Source organism: Aptenodytes patagonicus, chromosome 1 (assembly GCF_965638725.1).
Source record: "Aptenodytes patagonicus chromosome 1, bAptPat1.pri.cur, whole genome shotgun sequence".
NCBI lineage: Eukaryota > Metazoa > Chordata > Aves > Sphenisciformes > Spheniscidae > Aptenodytes > Aptenodytes patagonicus.
In genome coordinates, this window is record NC_134949.1 from 219,704,204 (window position 1) to 219,726,396 (window position 22,193).

General features: G+C 42.3%; 1 protein-coding gene across 1 annotated transcript in view; it reads right to left on the minus strand.

The window, feature by feature from the left end:
• The window catches only part of PRCP (prolylcarboxypeptidase), a 36,159-nt gene extending 14,004 nt beyond the window's left edge, over positions 1 to 22,155 (minus strand). Inside the window, exons 1-4 of the mRNA XM_076328348.1 lie at positions 22,091 to 22,155; positions 2,628 to 2,768; positions 1,409 to 1,510; positions 903 to 1,084 (exon numbers count right to left, since the gene is read on the minus strand). Coding sequence (XP_076184463.1) covers positions 903 to 1,084; positions 1,409 to 1,504 — 278 coding nt within the window. The 5' untranslated portion in view covers positions 1,505 to 1,510; positions 2,628 to 2,768; positions 22,091 to 22,155. The remainder of the gene's footprint in view (positions 1 to 902; positions 1,085 to 1,408; positions 1,511 to 2,627; positions 2,769 to 22,090) is intronic.
• Positions 22,156 to 22,193: the final 38 nt, after the last annotated feature.

Sequence of the window (22,193 nt, forward strand, 5' to 3'; positions counted from 1 at the left end):
GTACTGCATCCAGCTCTGGAGTCCTCAGTACAAGAAGGACATGGACCTGTTGGAGTGGGTCCAGAGGAGGGTCACAAAAATGATCAGGGGGATGGAACACCTCTCCTATGAAGAAAGGCTGAGAGAGTTGGGGTTGTTCAGCCTGGAGAGGAGAAGGCTCCGGGGAGACCTTATTGCAGCCTCTCAGTACTTAGAGGGGACTTATGAGAAAGATAGGGACAGACTTTTTAGTAGGGCCTGTAGCAATAGGACAAGGGGGAATGGCTTTAAACTAAAAGAGGGTAGATTTAGATTGGACATAAGGAAGAAATTTTGTACACTGAGGGTGGTGAAACACTAGCACAGGTTGCCCAGAGAGGTGGTGGATGCCCTGGAATGGCATGGGCATGGGGATCCCTGGAAACGTTCCAGGTCAGGTTGGACAGGGCTCTGAGCAACCTGCTCTAGTTGAAGATGTCCCTGCCTGTGGCAGGGGGGTTGGACTAGATGACCTTTAAAGGTCCCTTCCAACTCAAACTACTCTATGGTTCTATTTACTGATCTTGTTTCCCAGAGGGGAACTAAGGCACTGAAGAGATTGAAGACCTGCCTCAAGTCACCAGGAAGTCTGGGGCTCTAAAAAAAAAAAAAAATTAGGTGCAAAGTCAGTGTTCATAATAATTGTTTTTTACAAAACTAACAGATAACTCTGAAAATGTACACCATCCAGTACCTGCTGACCTACAGTTGTCTTTATTAGGCAAACAGTGCCTCTTCCCAAATTCAAGGTAACTTAATTCCTCCTCCTAATAGTGAAAAATTCAAGCCAGCTTGAATTACGGTACTTCTCCCAGTGCTGTAATATTTATAGCACAGAAGTAACAAACGCCTGCTCTGTGTTTGAGCAGGATAAGTACACTCACCCAACTACCACATGGGGGTACTTCATCCTAAACCAGGCTGCAAGCATTCCTCCATAAGATCCTCCTATAGCTATGACAGGACTGTAACGGGCTCCTGCAATGGTCATCTTTAAGTACTCAACCAGTACCGCGAAATCTGCCAGAGCTTGTTCTGATGTCAGGTAATTCAGATGCCTGGAATCCTGAGACAAAGAAAGCAGGTTATATACAGCATGGGAGTGATTTCCAGCAGCAGTCTTTCTATTCCCCACAGCAGCTGTCGAGTTCTAAATCTGTGCCTAACAAATGAAATATTCTTTGCAGGTGTCACTTGAAGTGCTAGAAAAATCTCAGTTTGTTTTTTTTTTTTATCCTAGAATTGCTAGTTACAAAAATAGGATAGTTGTGTGCTTCTAGCACATCTAAATCTTACTCAGGCTAACAGTCATTGCACTGGCAAGAATTACAATAGGCAGAATTATGTTTGCATAGAACACATTTAAGGAAGACAAGAAAAAGACACTTACGCTGAAAGACTCATTCCCAAAGGGCAAAGATTCTCCATAATATCGATGTTCAGCAAATACTAACATGGCATTAAGTTCTTCAGCCACATCCCACATAAAACCCTGCTTGGCGGAAAACATACATTTCAGTAAGTTGAATCAATTATTTTCAAAGTCTCTACTTTCACTCTAGTGTATTCCAACTCTTATTCTTTGATTAGAAAGATATCAGTATCAAAATACAACTATAAAGATAGAGTGCAATTTGGTTTTAAAGTATCACTGAAGTAAGAAAACACACAAAACAGGTATCTACCCAGAGACAGTAACACACATGAAGAAAATATGTATATTTTAATGCTGCAAAATATTAAACAGTATTGTTTTGTGAGTACACACTGCCAGAACTCCTACAGCACGAGCTTAATCCATAGGAAATAAAAAACACTACAGGAGAAAAGCATGCATTTGAGTTAGGACTACATTACAGAAAATACAAAATTTGGCAATAAGCAATAATCTAGAGCATTGCAATACACTTATTTTCAACTAATAAATAACTACAACTTGTTATTACTTGTTGACAGCAGCTTGTTACCACCAGTTATGGAAACAGGCAGACAGAGATCACCTGCTGACAGAACAAAGCGTGTAAGCAGTCCTTGGTTGCTTTGAGCCCAGCACATGCCACCTCCTGTTGTGTTACTGGACTTTGTATTGAAGTGGCTGAAAAATGCCCACACGTGCCATTCTCCATTTGTATCAGTCAGGGAAGTAAAAACTTCCACAGGTCTTGTCAGAGAACAAGAATCATCTATCTTTGATTTCCAGTCCCCTTCATTTCATTTCACATTTTTCTTATGGAGGAAAAAAACCCCCGAACATCAAAACCTCCCATTTTACTTGGGGAATCTAAAGTACTGGAATAGGTGTAATTTGGTCCAAAATTTTGCATTCTTAACTTGAGGCACCTTGAAGAAATTTTTTTCACTACTCCAGGAAGTTAATACAAGTGCATCCCTTTGATTTCTGTGGGCTTCGAATAGGACTCTGAACCCCCTAAAACTTTTTCTGTGCTTTTTCAGCTTCCTCTTCCTCCTATAACAATCATAACAACCATTACAAACTTCTTTTTCAATGGTATTCTGACATTGTGTCCTTGTTCTTCCCTATTTTTCAGTAGGCCACTACTAGAAAGAAGGATTGTAATTCAAGAATCAAGAACCTATTTTCTACATACCGTATTGTTGCAGAACCACGTGATGTCTCCTTCATTGCCTGTATAAAATAGTATTGGTCCATTGTCTTTCTTCCAGTGCTGATCTGCTACTAGATACCGCTGCTGGAACGTGAGATTTTCATCAAATCCAAAGTGATCAATCTGTAAGAACAAGGAACAACAACATGTTCGGAAAGCTAAGATTGACCATGAAGTCCACTGCAAGTGCTGACAGTCACTTTGCAGTTGAAAAATAAAGAAAAGCAAGAACATTTTACTAAGATAAAAAAATATGACATTGAATTTATATTCTTAGATTCCAAATACATCAAAGTTTTTCTGCTTTATGAAGGAAACCAGCCAAAATTACAGGCGTATACACTGAAGGAGAAACGCCATTTTCAGCTATAAAAAAACCATCCATGCCCTTTTTATAGTATCATACTTAACATGAGATATTCTAAATATATTTAGGAAATCAGACAAATCTGCTGAGGGGTCACGAAGTATCTGATGTAATAGAACTGTATCAATAAGTAAAAAGAGTCATTGTCCCGCAATGTTTTGAGTCTTAGGAAAATTCCCTACTAGCCTTATCATTTATTAAAAAAAAAACCCAAAAAAACAACAACAAAAACCCCACCTCTTCCTTCTCTCCCCCTTTTGGCATAAGATTGAAATTTAAACAGATTCTTGTTAGAAAGTGTTTGGTTTTTTTTTTTTTTAAATTCTTAGAAAATACTAATTCTCTGTACTTCTTGTGCTATTGACAGATTTTTCAGATAGTTTTATGGAGTGCTTCTCCTTCTCTCCTTGCAATTTTCACTAATTCACATACCCTCCCCAATTTTTTCCACTGCCCCATAAATACTGCGAGCCTATACACACCACCTAACCCAAACCCCACAGAGTTAGCTTTATTCACTCATTAGAAATTTAATGTCAATTCCTAAGGTCAGTTTGTCAGCTTTTATTCACACTGCTTTGTATGCACTATTCCCCTTGACCCTTCCCCAAGCATTCATCCATACTGGAAAGTTTATCGCTTGCTTTTACAAGGTAACTCCCTGCATGGGCATAATGTTATTCTGGAATACCCACACAGGCTTTTACTATAAAAAAATTAAAAAACCCAAACCAAAACACAAAACTACTCCAGAAGAGCTATGCTGCTTAGTTACCATGTATTCACAAATCATCACTACTTTTATTCATCAGTTGAAGATGACCTGTAGCTTCCCAATTTTGACTTCCATCAGCACAAAGCATCTTTTCCTTTCATATTGTTTCTTGCTGGTGGTAACAGCCTGACATCTGCTGGCTTGAACATCTCTGCTCACCCATCTGCCTTTACACCGACAACTCTGCCAAATCTCTCGGATGCTCCAGGAACCAACCTTTCACATTTTGTTTTGAGAACATCTGCAAGTTAATGTTAAAAAGCGGCAAATCGCACACAAATCCAACCACTCGCTGCTAACAGTGACCTAACTGCTAGGCAGATTCCTCCAGGCAGCTCAGGAAAGCCTAACTCTTGACCTGCAGGATCCAGCTACTCCACACCATGTACTTATATTTGCTTTTAGTCAAAGAGAGTGCAGGAACTTATTTAAGATATACAATCTGCTGCAAAGTGTCTTTTCCAAACTCTCTCAAAGCTTGCTTACTCTTGGACTGAAGTGAGAGGACAGTTGCGTTGCAGCTCACTGCTAGCAGAACAGCAGGAGCAGCTGAAGGTCTGTGCATGGTCTTGACAGACATAAGAGACAAGGTCTTCGCCCTGAATAAGTTAACTTCAGTAACTGCTTCCAGACTCAAATAAAACTAGTTTATGCATGTTCTACAGTTTTGCTCAGTGGGACCATTTACTACTTACTCATAAGTACGTGGTGATGTTGTCATGCGCATATTTAAGGGCTCTTCCATTGAATTCAAGTGCTGACAACATATGCTGGGCTTATTTTACACTGACAACTCACCTGCTCCTTTTTCATTTGCACAGTTATTATTTTAGTTTCACATTCTACATCAAGCATAATCAAGAGTGAGTAGATGTAGAACGGCAGAACAAGGTCAGCAACTGAAAGAGTCTTTGGTCATAAGACCTTGGGACAACTAAAGAAAAGGATTATCATAGAATCATAGAATAGTTTGGGTTGGAAGGGACCTTTAAAGGTCATCTAGTTCCAACGCCCCTACCATGGGCAGGGGACATCTTCCACTAGACCAGGTTGCTCAAAGCCCCATCCAACCTGGCCTTGAACACTTCCGGCATCCACAACTTCTCTGGGCAACCTGTTCCAGTGCCTCACCACCCTCATAGTGAAGCATTTCTTCCTAATATCTAATCTAAACCTACCCTCTTTCAGTTTAAAGCCATTACCCCTTCTCCTATCACTACATGCCCTTGTAAAAAGTCCCTCTCCAGCTTTCTTGTAGGTCTCCTTCAGGTACTGGAAGGCTGCAATAAGGTCTCCCCAGAGCCTTCTCTTTTCCAGGCTGAGCAACCCCAACTGTCTCAGCCTGTCTTCACAGGAGAGGTGCTCCAGCCCCCCATCACCTTCGTGGCCCTCCTCTGGACTCACTCCAACGGGTTCATGTCCTTCTTATGTTGGGGGCCCCAGAGCTGAATGCAGTACTCCAGATAAGGCACATGTAATAAAAACCATAGTATAGTTCAATAAACTCCAACACTATTAGAAAGTACAACTAATACATCTTTTGTTCCAGGTCTGTTTGTAAAGGGGAGAAGTATCTTTTTCTATTTAACTTTTCTGGTTAGGCTGCTAGCCAGAGATAAGAAAAAATAGGCTCATATGTCCTGTCTACTTTTTATGGAATCATTTAAAATTAAATATTTAGCTTTAAAACTTGATTCTGCATCCTTCCTGCCTGAAGCCACAGCACCAACTACAAGACTACACCACAAAAAGTACTCAACTTTCCTGAACTACGAAGGTATGTACCAAAATCTTCTCAGTGCAGGCAGCTTAATATGCAACAGACAAAAAACATAGCGGGGGGGGGGGGGGGGGCAGGAGGGGGAGAGAGAGAAAAATCAGAATATTTTAATGGATAAGCATCATTTTAGCACCAGGCTGAGGTTATTCAATGGGGTATTACGCAGAAGAGATTCTAAAGTCCATCTTACTGTTCCTATTCCACAGGAGCTAGAAAATTAGGATAGTAATATTCCAATAGGAATATATTTTCCCAAATGATGGCTAATTTTTAGAGATATGATTTACTATGGTTTCCTTGTGATGTGATCTGTCAGTCTATTCCCACAAAACAAACCCCAAAATCCCAGTGCTCTAGTGAGTCTGCCTCTCAATACTGAGAGGGAGAAAAGTACAGGAATTTAAGTTTTCTTTTGCTGGTTTTAGTAACCACGTTGACCAAAGTGTCACGTTTCTCCATCTTGACTCTGAGCCATGCTGTAGACTCACGCACTGCCATCAGTGACATTCTTCTTTCCCATTATTCCCTCAATCTGTAAAATTTTGATAGCCTCACAGCAGCTAAACTGCCTCTGTTCATCATATTCATAACACAAACCATGGACATATGTAAGATCCCAGGCAGCACAGACACAAGTCCAGACTTCTCCAGAAAAAAAATAAATAAAAAAATCGGTAGTACCTATTACTCAACTGAAGAGCAGGAACTCCTTTATTGCTAGATGATGGGGCTTCATACCTTGTAGTAACTTGTCTTTGCAAGGGTAAGACACATAACAAGACTAAAAATAACCCTAATGTTTGTATGTCGTGGTTTAACCTTAGTCAGCAACTGAGCACCACACAGCTGCTTGCTCACTCCCCCGCCCTGCAGTGGGATGGGGGAGAGAATTGGAAGAGTAAAGTGAGAAAACTTGTGGGTTGAGATAAAAACAGTTTAATAATTGAAAGAAAATAAAAACCTAATAATAATAGTAATACTAAGAAGAATATGTAAAGCAAGTGATGCACAATGCAATTGCTCACCACCCACCACCTGATGCCCAGCCAGTCCCCGAGCAGCAGCCCCCCCGGCCAGCTTTCCCCCAGTTTCTGTACTGAGCATGACGTCCCATGGTATGGAATGTCCCTTTGGCCAGTTGGGGTCAGCTGTCCTGGCTGTGCCCCCTCCCAGCTTCTTGTGCACCTCCAGCCTTCTCAGTCAGTAGAGCATGGGAAGCTGAAAGGTCCTTGGCTAGTGTAAGCACTGCTTAGCAACAACTAAAACATCGGTGTGTTATCAACATTGTTCTCACACTAAATCCAAAACACAGCACTGTGGCAGCTACTAGGAAGAACATTAACTCTGTCCCAGCTGAAACCAGGACATTGTAAAGCAGACAGAGAAAGAGAGAGATGTCACAACTGCTGGTTACTGCAAAGAAATTCAAAGAAATTCTGAATCCAGAACATCAAAACAGTTTGGAGGTGTCCTAAGGAGTATCTCCTCACGAGAGTAAAAACTGTTTGAAAAATGTACTAAGTCAGAGGGAAGAAGCACAAGAATCGATATAAATTGTGACGTGAAAGGTTTGGACACAAAGGGAAAGCTGCAATTCAAGAACAGCAGATGGAGCTGTCGTGTAGCCAAACTGTGCTGCAGGAACACGCAGGGGTGCACACGGGAGCTGCTGGTTCTCATTCAACAAGTGCTTGCTTTCACCATCCTTTACAGAACAGGTATGCAAACAAGCAATAAACCCCACAAACTGTGCGAAGTATACATTACAACTAAAATCACCCAGGTTTTTTTTTTTTTGCTTTTTTTTCTTAAGTCAGATTTCATTAAAAAGTTGAACCAGAAAATTTCTTTTCTACACTTACACACAGCAATGACTTTTGCAACCAGACTTAATTAGAATAGCCCACAACAGCAAAAGAAAAAAGCAGTTTAGTACACATTTACAAAACCTTAACTGTTGGTTAACAGTAACAATGGTAAAGGAATACTAGCATATATAAGGTTTTTCTAATTACAATTTTCATAATTACAATTATTGCCAGGATGTCAGCAGTAAGTATAAGGTCCTGAGCAACCTAATAAGACTTTGAAATTGGCCCTGCTCTCAGTGTGAGGTTGGACCAGATGACATGCAGAGTTCCCTTCCAAAACTAAACTACTCTAGGATTAATCCAAACCAGTTACACAGCCTAAAGTTTTAAGCTTCTGTAAACAGGACTACCTAGCAAGTCTGGTTAGAAATAATATGGTCATCATCAGCAATACAACAGCAATGTTTTACAAATGAAAGTATGATGTACATAAAACACACTGACACAGAAACAGTCATTCTGATACTAATAAAAGGAAGGATAAAAATAGAAAAAGGAGTACTGAAAGTAATAAGTTATGAATAAGTTTAAGGGAAACTTTTGTCAGCTGAGGTATGCAGGATGGGAATACTTTGGAGAACTACAGCTATGAGGCAAAGAAAGCACGCAACAAAATTTCAGCTCCATGTACAAAAATCTGCTTGAACCTTGTTTGATTAAAAAAGGAATCACCTTGTATTTTCCTGCACATCTTCGAGTCCAAAGACTCACAAAGCATTTGGAGAAAATACAAACATACACACAACAGATTGCTTAAGAGGCAGCCAACCTAAAGCACGGCTGCTGAGAACTGCACTCACTGAGTTTGATTAAAAACGGTAGCAGGCAGCACGAGACATTGTGCCCAAGAGGCTGATGAGAGCTCCAGACTGAAGGCTCAAGCCAACAGCTTTGATCCTTTAGCTCAGGGAAACTTTCAACAGTGAAGTGCAGCTCATTAGCTCAGGATGAGGAGCCTTCTCCAGACTGGTCCGCTGAACAAACTCACATTGGAAGGAAGGGCCAAAAACCACCTTGCTGCCTTCCGCTTGAACACATGGCACATTTCTTTGACTTTACCTTATATGTGCACGTGTATCGTGCTTTTGTTGAGCTCTCAAAGATGACCTATGTCAGGGTGGTTTGTTTTAATGTGATTTTTTTTGTTGTTTTGGAAGTCCATTTAAAATAAAACAAGCCACTCTGCCACACATCTTCCCTGGGGAGGAAACAAAAAACAGCACAGCACATGTTAGTTATTTTACAGATGTTAGTCTGCTTAATATAATCCTGGAAGTATTCAGGAACTATGGCACTGCATGAAGTACAAAGACAAAACAGGACACGTGGGCTAAAACCCACTTCCTTCTCAGCAGCATCTTAAGGTCATTAGTGACTACCGAGACAGGACAGCAAACCCAAGCCTTTATCAAAAAAAGACTGTAATTCACAGAGTAGCTTCTAACCAAAAGCATTTAATGTCATTCAAGGTGGTAAAATCAGCACCTCATGGTTTTATGCTTATGAGTTTGGCAATATTGCAAATGTCTGAAAGCCTTTCTGTCATGCCTCAAATTTCGATCCTCTAGGCAATAGCTTTGTTTTCCCAAACTTGGATATTCCATTTGAAATCAAGTCAGTTGTTTTACTAGTGAGAAGCCAAGGGATTTTAAGATGCATGCTCCACCCTCCAAGCTTTCATGGAGTTGTTTTGAGCGCTCATCCTGTCTGAATTATTTCCTGAGGACAGGAAGATACAGGATAGTCTGAGGATATCCTCCTGCATGAACAGCAGTGTGGGCACTAGCCTCTTTGGGATTTCACCGATGTGTTTCTATTCCTGGTTTTACTCCTGACAGGCTGTGGGACTCCAATCCAGTTAGCTGGCCCTATTAGTTTTGTTTCCTCTTAAAGGAGGAAAAGTCTTTGCTTCCTCCATTTAAGTTGCAAGTTCATGAGGGCAAGGACTGACTTGCCATCGTTGTACAGCATCATATTCAAGAGGCCCCAAATGTTGTTACAAGTGTACTACATATAATTAAATATTCAAGCTCATAAAAACCATTGCAGCAGTAGAGTACCACTAAAAAAATATATATACACACACATACTCACACACTATTTATGTCTTCATAGCAGGGGAGACACAGAATCAGAAATGAAAGCTAAATAAAAATCAGTTTTAAAAAAGTCTCCCTTCCTGACACTGTTCTTGTTGCTTTGTTTCTTCCTATTGCACATTTTTGTGTATCAGTCTGCCAGGGCTGAGGCTTCATCTCATCAACAGCTGGTAAGATTCTCTCAGTTTGTCCCTGCTAATTTAGTGCAAAAGAAAAGAAAAGAAAGAAAAAAAAGAAAATAAAGATTAGCTTTGTTTTATCTTTTCCATTTTACATGCAAGGAATGAGGTGTTTGCTTGCTTTCTAGCCTGGTACTTGTGCAAGGGACAGCAAAGATGGAAGATTAGCAGCAGTCTGTTGAAGTGCATAATCATTTGATGCTCTGTGGAAGAGCAAGGAGATGTAAACCGCACCTTCTTGCATCCGGCTACATTAACCCACTAACTTGAAAGTCCTACAGGTAAATAATAAGAAAATTGGAAAAGATGGACTCTATGTCATTGTAATCTTCCACACTACCCATAATTCAGAGGTTTTGTTCACTAGATTTAATTTTATTTTATTCATCTGTCACATTTAACAAAACATACAGACATAACAATGTGCATACTTTTTGCCTATTAATTGATTCCAACTTCTATTCTACTAGCAATGGTCTAGCACAACTGCTACCAGTTTTTCCGTGGTTGGAATTAGCTTTCAGCCAAACATGCTCCTCAAAACAAATGCAGGCATAAGATCCTTGTAATGGAGGGATCCCTTCTATTGCCACTATGTCCTTGTGAACACACTGGCCTTTGACTAGAATCATGCTTCATGTATTTTACTGAAGCTTCTTTTATGCTGCAGAAACCACATCACCTGCTCTTGGGAGGTTGCAACTGTTTAAGGAAGTTTGCTTTTATCACTCATTTATCACTTCAGTGATTAAAAAACACTGACAAGGAAAGCCTCGGACAGGAACTCTACCCCTGCCATGAGTCACACAGTTTGGACAAGACACTTAAAAGAAAAAAGACAGAAGAACATTTAAACAGCTACAGGATACGCTGTAGGAAAGCACCAGGCTACTCAAGGTCAGCCCTTGTTAGAAACAAACAGTTCCCAAACAGTATATCATAGAATAGTTTGCATTGGAAGGGACCTTTAAAGGTCATCTAGTCCAACCCCCCTGCCACAGGCAGGGACATCTTCAACTAAATCAGGTTGCTCAGAGCCCTGTCCAACCTGACCTGGAATGTTTCCAGGGACGGGGCATCCACCACCTCTCTGGGCAACCTGTGCCAGTGGTTCACCACCCTCAGCATAAAAAATTTCTTCCTTATATCTAGTCTGAATCTACCCTCTTTTAGTTTAAAGCCATTCCCCCTTGTCCTGTCGCAACAGGCCCTGTGAAAAAGTCTGTCCCCATCTTTCTTATAAGCCCCCTTTAAGTACTGACAGGCTGCAATAAGGTCTCCCCGAAGCCTTCTCTTCTCCAGGCTGAACAACCCCAACTCTCTCAGTCTTTCCTCCTAGGAGAGGTGTTCCATCCCCCTGATCATTTTCGTGGCCCTCCTCTGGACCCGCTCCAACAGGTCTGTGTCTTCCTTATGCTGAGGGCTCCAGAGCTGGATGCAGTACTCCAGGTGGGGTCTCACCAGAGCAGGGCAGAGGGGCAGAATCCCCTCCCTCGACCTGCTGGCCACGCTGCTTTGGATGCAGCCCAGGATACGCTTGGCCTTCTGGGCTGCGAGTGCACAATGCTGGCTCATGTCCAGCTTTTCATCCACCAGGACCCCCAAGTCCTTCTCGGCCGGGCTTCTCTCAATCCCTTCATCCCCCAGCCTGTATTGATACTGGGGGTTGCCCCGACCCAGGTGCAGGACCTTGCCCTTGGCCTTGTTAAACCTCATGAGGTTCACAGGGGCCCACTTCTCCAGCTTGTCCAGGTCCCTCTGGATGGCATCCTGTCCCTCTGGCATGTCGACCACACCACTCAGCTTGGTGTCATCTGCAAACTTGCTGAGGGTGCACTCGATCCCACTGTCTGTGTCACTGATGAAGACATTAAACAGTACCGGTCCCAATATGGACCCCTGGCGGGAATATGATGAAAGGTTATTTTTACGCTGGAAACCTAAGCAGCTCACAAGAACACAAACAAATTGTTTTCAACTTCCACAAACCATTAGTAGTTTTGTTCTGCAATTGAAACTCCAGATTCTCCTTACCATGTAAAGATGAAGTCCATAGACACATTTAGGCTTTAACTACTTCAGCATAAAACCCTGCACCAGTGACAGTGAGGATGCAATTCCTTGTTACAGCTCCTCCAGTTGGAAGGACGGTCCACAGGCCCTCCCCAGATTTGCTGCCCCAGACTAGAGAGTGGCAAAGCTCCAACACAAGGGAGAAAATGGGTGACCAAGGCAGGAGATGGCAGCAATCACTTCAATCAGCTTTACTGCTGACGCTTCTTAACCACTCTCTCCATTCCCCTGCCACTCTGTTCTTCTCCAAGCAATGGAGAGGCTTGTGCTGCTGAGAATCAATCAACTACGTAAATTTATAACAAACTACTATGGTGATAAACACACCAGATGTTCACATCATTGATGCTTCCATTCAAGGCATTATCACCCTGGGGAAATTCTTCCATGGGACAAGGGATGGGGCAAGGAGTATGGATGGGGCATATCCAAGCTATATTACCCAAAGTGCATTATTATATATATTATCATAAGTCTGAAATAAGCACAAAGAAGATGCACTACAGCAGCAAAAACAAAGTTACCCTTGTGAAAGGTCTCTCAGACCCTTAACAGGCAAAGGCCTGTAATTTTTTCCATCTGCTTTCCAGATTGAATTACAAATCCATCACATTTGGAGGATTAACTTCAGAGGAGAGGAAAAAATTGTACATGAACCTTCAACATGCCACAGATTAAGCAGTATAAAAATATTCTAGTTTTGCTGAGTGTGTCCTAAAGTTTTGACTAGGACTAATTGTTTAAACAAAATGCTTTACAAAATAAGCTTGATCTTCCCTGATCAAAATGGTTTTCGTTTGAAAGATTTCCTCAGTCTTTTTGTAAACAGGGACATGGGGAAGGAAAGCATTTCAGATTCAAGACAATATTTTGATTTGGTCAAATTAAATATTTTAACACACCTCTACCCCTCCCCCAAAAAGGGCTAGAACTTTGTACTTTGCCAAATATTTTTAAAGGCTCAACTCAAGTTGCAATTGTTTTACTTCCCAGATTTTCAGAGCTACAAGAAAATTTGCTCTGTTCTATCATTTTCCCAGCCTTAATTCAACCACTATTATTTGTATTTTATTTTCTACAGCTAATCCCACACAAGACAGGTGATCCAAGGAAGAAGAGACAGACGTAGTGAAAACAAACAGGAAAACTGTCCTGTCATTCATCTGGATATTCTTCTAATTAGACAAAGCACAAGCAAAATGGCAAAAGCTCAGTGCAGGGATGGCAGTTTGTTTGTATTAAAAGGCACTGAATAGCTACATAAGGTCCAGTGCTAGAGATTTTACACATGCCACTGTGGATCATTTATTTAATAGCCACCAATTCTGATGAGCACCTAAGAGGGAGGAGTGAAAACAATTTCAGAAAACAAAGCATGAAAGCAGCAATTAGTCATACAGCCTTTATGCAATAGCAAAAATACCACATAGCAACTGCTTCTCTGGCAAGCTTGCAACATATCTGAACACTGAAGAACAACTGTCTGCTTGCAGGGCTCTGAGACATTAGTAGACAGGGTGATAGGGATACCAGCAGCATCCAGGGAAATAACACCCATGGCTCCCTGCAGGTGAAAAGTTTTTCCACAGATTGCTCTACTTTAAAGCAGAAACATCCAGGTCTCTTGTCACAACCATTACAAAAGTTCTCCAGTGGCTGAAAAGCTCTAGCAAACATATGAATAAATGATGGGCTGGACCACAGATGCTTTTCTTCTCATAGCAAAGCAACAGTTTTCTCACCTAAATAGAGACTCTCAGATTTTTATCCAAAAAGATTTTTCTATTTCCATGTCTATTTTTCTTTTTCCACTTAAAACCAGGCAAGAACATTTTGTTATGAACTACCCTGTTCAGAACAGACTCTGAACTGCTCCACAGACATTGCTAAAAGCCATTTGCCATCAGCTTGTAGGACAGGAGCTCCTGCTTAGGAGTCGAGGGAACTCCACATTCCCCCCCAGTAGCAGTGACTTGCAGGACTGAAAACTGTACACTTGTAGGTGGCCAGCCATTTATCACTGTATAGGAAACACTACAGAAAAGCCAGCACTTCCAGAGCAGCATGTGGTTCTGAACAGCTTTTGTGGAAGACTCGGTTTTCAGGGAGTCGGGCGTTAAGGAAAAGCAAGCTGCTGCTTTGAGGCATAAATCAAATGTTTTGTTAGTGCTAGTTTTGCTTTCACCCACTTACTTCAGTTCAGCTTGGCCTCAGTCCAAGCCCTGCTGAAGTCAAAGGGCCTGATGCCCATCACTTTCTGTTCCTGTTGTTTTGAAAGGTAGTTCCTGCTTGGAAACCACCATCTAAGCCTACTTCTGACTAGCTTTTTCACGCTAAGTCCTTTTGTGGATGCTTTTAGAAAGGTTTTTTGCTTCACAATGCAAGAAAACTTACTCCCTTTGGAAGCAGAATGAATTAACTGGGAATGAAAGGAGATGCACCACCAAGTGTGTCCACATCTGCTGTCAGAGGGAGAAGCTAGCGTACAGTATCATAGCTCCCTACATACTCACATCCCATGCGGGCAGGCCTTTCAGTGAACCCTCTCCTCTTCTGGAAAGAGAGAAACTTCTCAGATCTTACTCTACAAACACCTTTTCCAGATAGTCTTCACCTAATCACTGTCACTTGAAGCCTAACACAAGGGTAAGCTTTTATCTTGGCTGTAGGAGTGAATAATGGAAAAAGCTGTTATGTCAATTTGAAGATGGAAACAACAACCCAAAAGGAACAGAAGTTTTGTTCTTTGTTCCCTATATGCATTTAGAGAACAGCAACCACACCACAGCTCAACTGACAGTACTAATGCCACTTGGTAGTAGCACTACCACAGTGCTGAGTATCAGAAAATATCTGAGGCACACTAGGGCTGAACTAAAGCATAGGAGACAGCAACTAAAAATTTAAAATAAAAAAGAAAATTAACCCCCTACACCACAGGCAAGGAGGACAGTATCTACTAACTGTACTGAAAAGAAATGCAGTTCCCATTCTCCTGCCTGTATTTAATTAACTGAATTCACATGCCTAGAAAATAAAGACATTAACCATTTTGCAAGCATATGGAAGATCACCGAGTGCAGCCTGGTTTTTCCCATTAAATTTCTTACAAGTTTCACTGCTTTATATATATATCTACAAATTCCAGAATGTATGAAATAGAAAAATCAAGGTTTTTCTTGAGTTTTTGAAGATTTAAAATGAAATAATCAAGTATGACCTCTAGTCTCTCACAAATTTGGCATGTTACAAATTAACTGCACAGTCTACGATGACTTCTTATGCAGTTGGATGGTCTTGAGCTCTTTAATGTCAGATTTTGACATCAATACAGAACACGTTAGCATCAAATTCCATTTTGAATTTCATTGCCCTCCTCGTCCCCCCACCCCTCCAAAACAGAGGACAAAATTCAGAGCTAAGACTTTGATTCAACTGCTAGAAGCTCATGGGCAATTGGTACAAGTCAAAATAACTTCAGTGAAGTTAACAGGATTTATCTCATGCACATCTGGCTTGTAAACAGCTTGCTACTTCAGCCATATGCAGTTTTGTTTATTGTTTAGTCCTTTAAACTTTCTTTAATCAAGGCAGTCTATCAGAAATCTTTTGGTGGCCTATTACAGCTTTCAATGACTAAAGCTAGCAAGATAAAAAAATGCTTATTTTCAGAGAGAGTAGTGATCATTGATACTTTTTGTAGTCTCTAATATTAGACTGCTCACTTGAAGGACGAGACTGCAGGTTGTGAGGAAATTAAGTGTTTCCTGCTTAATTTGAGAAGCTCATGTCTGCATTGTGACCCACAGATAAGTAGTGCATAAAAATAAAAATTCACTGACAAGCTTTAACAAGTACTTCCCTGTTTTCCTGTCCACTGAACAAGAGCTATTGTTTCTGCTTATAGACCTGGTTTATAGCTTACAGCTCCTGTTTTAAATCACACTATGAAATCACAGAGTAAGAGCTGCAAAGTACTCCCGTACTACTTGATGAGTAAAACATATATTCCAAGTAATTCACCTCTGAGACAAACATCAGCATCACTTCTCTAACCATTAACATAACTTTTAATTGGTACCAAGGGGCTCTGTAAAAAGCATTTTGTTTTTTCCTTCACCAGAAGTTAAAAGTGCTATTGTATTATGGTGCCAGACATGAAAAACAAACCCATCTTAACCATTCCCGACATCTGTTTCTATTCCGAGACACCAACCTGAGTCACAGTAAGATGCTGAAAAAATTGCTAACCAGAATTTAAAGTGCTAATCTCAATCTGTTTTAATATCTTAAAAGCGAGTTTTAGGCCCATGGTTGAGAATTACTTCATTAGCATTAAAACAGCTTATACAGTACTGTTGTATATATGTTTTTAGTGACACTCATTTACATACAACAGTGAAAATTTCAAAGACTAGAAAATACTGAATTCGATTAAAGGTATCTTGTTCCATAATTGTAAACTTCCTTCTTGTGTGTACAACAGATCATAGAATCATAGATTCATTAAGGTTGGAAAAGACCCTTAAGATCATCGAGTCAAACCGTCGACCCAACACCACCATGCCCACTAAACCATGTCCATAAGCGCCTCATCTACACGTCTTTTAAATACCTCCAGGGATGGGGACTCCACCACTTCCCTGGGCAGCCTGGTCCAATGTTTAACCACTCTTTCAGTAAAGAAATTTTTCCTCATGTCCAATGAGGATGATGCAACATTTAAGAGCAAAACTGCTCCCTTAGTTTGGATTAATCCAAACTTACCATCTTGTCATCCTCTAATCCAAACTTATCATCTTAAGATGATAAATTAAGACAGCATTGTCATCAAAAAGGTGATCCAGTCTCTTCACCTCACATTCCTTTACTCTGCTCATTCATGCAGTGACCTGAGACGCAAGTTAAATTGTTTTTTGCTGTAGTACATTTTCAGTTAGAGCAGGAAAATTCTGGGATTTACTGGCTTCCTCTAAATTGGCCCTTCTTGTAAAACAGAAAGAACCATGTTGGAAAAATGTATCTGCGCATCGCCTTTGCGGTCCTTCTCAAATTCTCTTTTCTGGCTTGAAACTTGTATTCTAATTTTTGCACTTTCAATCAAGGCTTTCATTTTCTATGCCTCAGAACGTCAGTCTGTAACACAAAATAGGGTATTAAAGACACCTGATATAGCCAGAAAAGATCAAATTGCATTACTTTTAGAACTTCATTACTTTGAAGCTTCAACATAGCTTCCTTTTACGTACACACAATATGAAGTGCAGATGTGTTTCAGAGCACAAAGAATTGCATATGAAATTACTAAGCTATGAAATACTGACATAGGTATGAAATCTAGGAAGTTATTAAATGCAATCAGAAACCATCTTCTGGAAACAGTGACACAATTGACTTGTATTAGTTCAAAAGACAATCTGACTGAAGGACCAGACTCAGTAACTTGCTAACTAACTCAGTAACAAATTAACATAAGTTAATTTGTACTTGTTACATTGGTTCTTAGGCCAATTCATAGCAGTTCACAAAGCAAGTGATTGCGGTGAAGGGTCCACCAGCATATTAAGTGTCGCAGAGCCATCAATTACCGAACTGGACAAGGGGATCGAGTGCACCCTCAGTCAGTTTGCAGACAACACCAAGTTGGGCGGGAGTGTTGATCTGCTCGAGGGTAGGAAGGCTCTGCAGAGGGACCTGGACAGGCTGGATCGATGGGCCGAGGCCAATTGTATGAGGTTCAACAAGGCCAAGTGCCGGGTCCTGCACTTGGGCCACAACAACCCCATGCAGCGCTACAGGCTTGGGGAAGAGGGGCTGGAAAGCTGCCTGTTGGAAAAGGACCTGGGGGTGCTGGTTGACAGCCGGCTGAACATGAGCCGGCAGTGTGCCCAGGTGGCCAAGAAGGCCAATGGCATCCTGGCCTGGATCAGAACTAGTGTGGCCAGCAGGAGTAGGGAAGTGATCGTGCCCCTGTACTCGGCACTGGTGAGGCCGCACCTCGAATACTGTGTTCAGTTTTGGGCCCCTCACTCCAAGAAGGACATTGAGGTGCTGGAGCGTGTCCAAAGAAGGGCAACGAAGCTGGTGAGGGGTCTGGAGAACAAGTCTTATGAGGAGTGGCTGAGGGAACTGGGGTTGTTTAGCCTGGAGAAAAGGAGGCTGAGGGGAGACCTCATCGCTCTCTCCAACTCCCTGAAAGGAGTGTGGGTGTTGGTCTCTTCTCCCAAGTAACAAGAGATAGGAGGAGAGGAAATGGCCTCAAGTTGTACCAGGGGAGGTTTAGATTGGATATTGGGAAAAATGTCTTCCCCAAAAGGGTTGTCAAGCACTGGAACAGGCTGCCCAGGGAAGTGGTGGAGTCACCATCCCTAGAGGTATTGAAGACGTGTAGATGTGGTGCTTAGGGACATGGTTTAGTGGTGGACTTGGCAGTTAACGGTTGAACTTGATGATCTTAAGGGTCTTTTCCAACCTAAATGATTCTGTGATCAAGTTGAGTGAAGAGACACCACAACCATTATCTTTTCTGAAAAAGACAGTTTATCACTGAGAATCCTTCAAATATCAGGAAATTTAAGGCATCATCCTCTCAGCAGTACTGCACTTAAAGCACCACAAGTTCTCAGGCTATGGTCTTTGTAATGCTGCTACACGCGTTGAAGACAGGAATGCAGAGATGCAAGACAAGGCTCCCCCAAGGTCAGAAAAACTGCCTGACTCCTGACCCTCCCCACTATGCTATAAGGTTATTTCTACTTGGGCAAAGAGAAGTAGATGGCTCTTAAATACCTCACCAAGTCTTGCCAATGAATTTGAATTGTGGTCACTGACACAGCTGCCTACAAAGAAGTCATTCAGATAGTGGTGGTCTTCCTGCAGCTAGATACATCCTACACATCATTCTCTCTGTAAAGTTCAGTTTTGGATGGATTAATTTAACACACACAAATCACAAGCAACCTTTTAGCGAGCAAGCTACCAAAGCAGAAGTGAGAATAGTCTTGCCTACAAAAGTCACGCTAGTACATCAGAAGAGCTGAAAAGGAGACCAACTTCCCCACTGTAGACACAATTTGTTGATGTAAAGATGTGGGTGATGGCAGAGTTTCTCCTTCAAGGGCCATCTACTGATCTAGGTCAGCATGAGGTACCTTTATACTGGGGTAATTTCACTTCTGCATTGGAGGAGTAGAGGGCTGGAAGGCATCAGTTAGTTATGATTGGGGGGGGGGAATCACACCCCCAAACCAAAATAATAGAAGTTGTTGAGGACATACAGAGTCCAGTATGCAAGCCAAGATCCTAGTCACACTGACACAGGCATTGCTTGACTTATTTCTCATTATTCTAGACTTTAGCCCTACCGTCAGGGATGTCTGACACTTAAAATGGTAAACAGGAGGAAGTTCAACGTAAATGAGTGTTGAGCTGAACTCTGACCCTGTTACTTCTCCATTTTTATGAAAGCAGACTTAAATATCATTGCTTCTCAGTAAAGGCTGACACTAAACCCACAAGCAGCGCTACAGGTCTATAGGCCTTTGTGCCAAGAGGCTCCATTTAGAGATTGTAATTCCACATGAAAACTCTCAGCTTCTGAAATTCACTTCTCCAATGTGCAACGTTAGTGAATTGTTCACAGTGCTCAAGAGGTATTTTTAAGCAACAGAATTCATGCAAGAAATCTATTTAGACTTTTCAAAGTTTTCTTCTGTGGAAGTATTAAATATTTAAAGACTATTCAAAAAGACTTTACAGAGGTAGGTATAAGAAATGTCTCCTCTGTGACAGTGTAATATTTTGCCATATTATAAAATCACTTTTATATTGCATGATTTTACATAAATAATTTTAACTGATGTTGAAAACCATCAAAGGGATAAACAGGAATCAAAACAGGAACTTTAGGCAAGAAGAAAGACTCAGCAGCACAGAACAGATGCAGATGATTAATGCCGTAAGCAACGATAATGTAAATAACTAAACCTCAACAACCCTAAGAGGTGGCAAAGTATCACCGCCCCTATTTAATATGTTAACCATGGTATTTATGTTCCATTACAGAATCATAATGTAATTACAAATTCCCAGACAGCAGCACTCGGCGCATGTTTCGTAAGGGCTGAAGAGTATGCCTATCAGTTCTGCATGCTATGCTACCGATAAAGAACAGTCTCACGCCCTTCGTGTGATTAGACCTCTTATGCTAACCCTACATCTTTCAAGTGCCAGGCAGCAGCATTCAAATCTTTGATGAATACAAAAAAATACATGAATATACATACATCTCCCACCACGTTCAGCAATACTAGCAAGTCTTTGGACAAGGAAAGCAAGGATTTCAAGACCTGTGAATAGATCCCTCTTACCCACAGCAGCCACTCTCAGCCAGTATGATTTTGCTTGAAGTAGGGAAAGAGAACGTGGAAGAGACCGAAGGGAGCAAGATGTGGCATCATCTTTACAACAGGATGTCACGGGGACTCTTCCCTCCCTTCTCTCAACACCTATCTACCTCCCAAAATCCACAGATCTCAGGTACACGGCAGCTCTGCTGCTTTGCTGGCAACTGGAGGGCACGCTGCTGTCTCTGCCGATAGCTGAGAAGAATAACCAGGTGATACCACAGCCCAGAGAGGGGATGAGGACAGAGGTGTAACAGCATGGTGACAAAGGGTGGTTCAGACCACAGCACAGAATTAGTATCGCTGATACTATGACAGCAATGTGCAACAACCGATGCGCCACAACAATTAGGTGTCACGCTTAGAGTTACAACACTACCGCAGGATTGATATCCTGTCCAACACTGACCACACATTGCAGCAGCTACCTGCAGTATGTTACCAAAATATGTTTCAGGGCTATTAGAGGCATTGATGGAGGAACCCAAAACTCAAATCACTGCCCGAGTGATTGAAAAGCATTAGAAAGAGATGCTTTCAAGACACAGGATTTATGCAGGGAGACTGCTGGAAGAGGAGTGCTCCCAGACCAGTAACACAGTCTGCAGAAGAATATAATCTCAACGTATGGCTTCGTCACTAAAACTGTTCCCAGCCCACCTCTCACACCCCTAGTGACAGGGACCTTGACTCTAAAATTATTCTGTAACTATTCAGGATAATCTTACAAGGGTTATCTGTCTTCTTCATGTCTGTTCTCTCTGAAAGCGTAATCTTCCCATTTTGCTCATTCCATCGTAACTTCACCTTCTACAAAGTTGAAACAGGAGATATTCAATCCACATATCATCCAAGATGCCTGTGAATTAAACACCTCCTCCTTCCCACCACACCCGACATAGACCAGGGCATGAAATTCAGGTGCAGGCTACAAGCCTGATTCTAATCAAACCAAGAGGATACTAGAAAAGCATCCTCTCCCCTTACTTCGCCTCCTGGTAAGAGGAACCATTACCTCCCCTGCAAAAGTCAGGCACAGCACAGGTGAAAGTGCAGACGTTCCCCGACACATACAAAGGAACTGTTGACTGGTTTTGAGAAAACCTATAAACAAGCGGGGTTTCAAGTTTTCTGCAAGGGGACCACACCAGCACTTGTAGCCCCCCGTTCTGTCCACGTGCTACGGATTTTGCCAACAAATTGTGAGGAGAATTGTCAGAGCAGACAGGAAAACAAAGTTCAGATTAGTAAGAGAAATCTATTCCATATTTAAAACAAACAAACTAACCCCACCCACAACTGCTATTTGCAGTCAGGGTACAACTGAGGCCCCCGGCCCCTCTCTGCCAACATGCTGTGCATTACGTTTTGGAATACAGACTTCGGTGCTAGGACATGGTGTGTAGATACAACAGAGCAGACCGCTTGTCACTTTAATAGTTGCAACTTAACTGGAATGTTCAAGACCTGGAACACCTTGTCAAAAGGGAACGAGCATCGCAACATCTAGAAGTCTGCAAAAGTATAGTACAGTCCAGTCCGCGGCTAAACGAGGCATCTGACAGAAGAAAACGCCCCCTGAATCCCCACGGAAACTCCCTGCCCGCAGCCGCGCTCGGCTGGGCTGCGGGAAAACCTCTAAGCGACAGAAACTGCACCGGCAGCTCTTGCGAGGCGCCGGCGAGCCCCGCAGCCCGCCGGCGCGGGCCTCCCCGGGCGGACTTCCCCTCACCTCGGCCCGCAGCAGCTCCCCCCCGGCCCAGCACCGCGCTGGGGATCGCCAAGAGGGGAGCGGCGACCGCCCCTCTACAAACAGCCTCTTTATCGAGCGGAGCTACACGGGCGCGGCGTGAGGGAAGGCAGGAGCCGCTCCCCCGGGCCGCCGCGGGCTCCTACCTGCTGCGTGAGGTAGCGCGTGAGGTAGGGGGCGGTCGGCGGCGCGGCGCCCCGGCGGCGGCGGGGGGGGGCGGGCAGGGCGCCGGGCGCGCCGAGGAGCAGG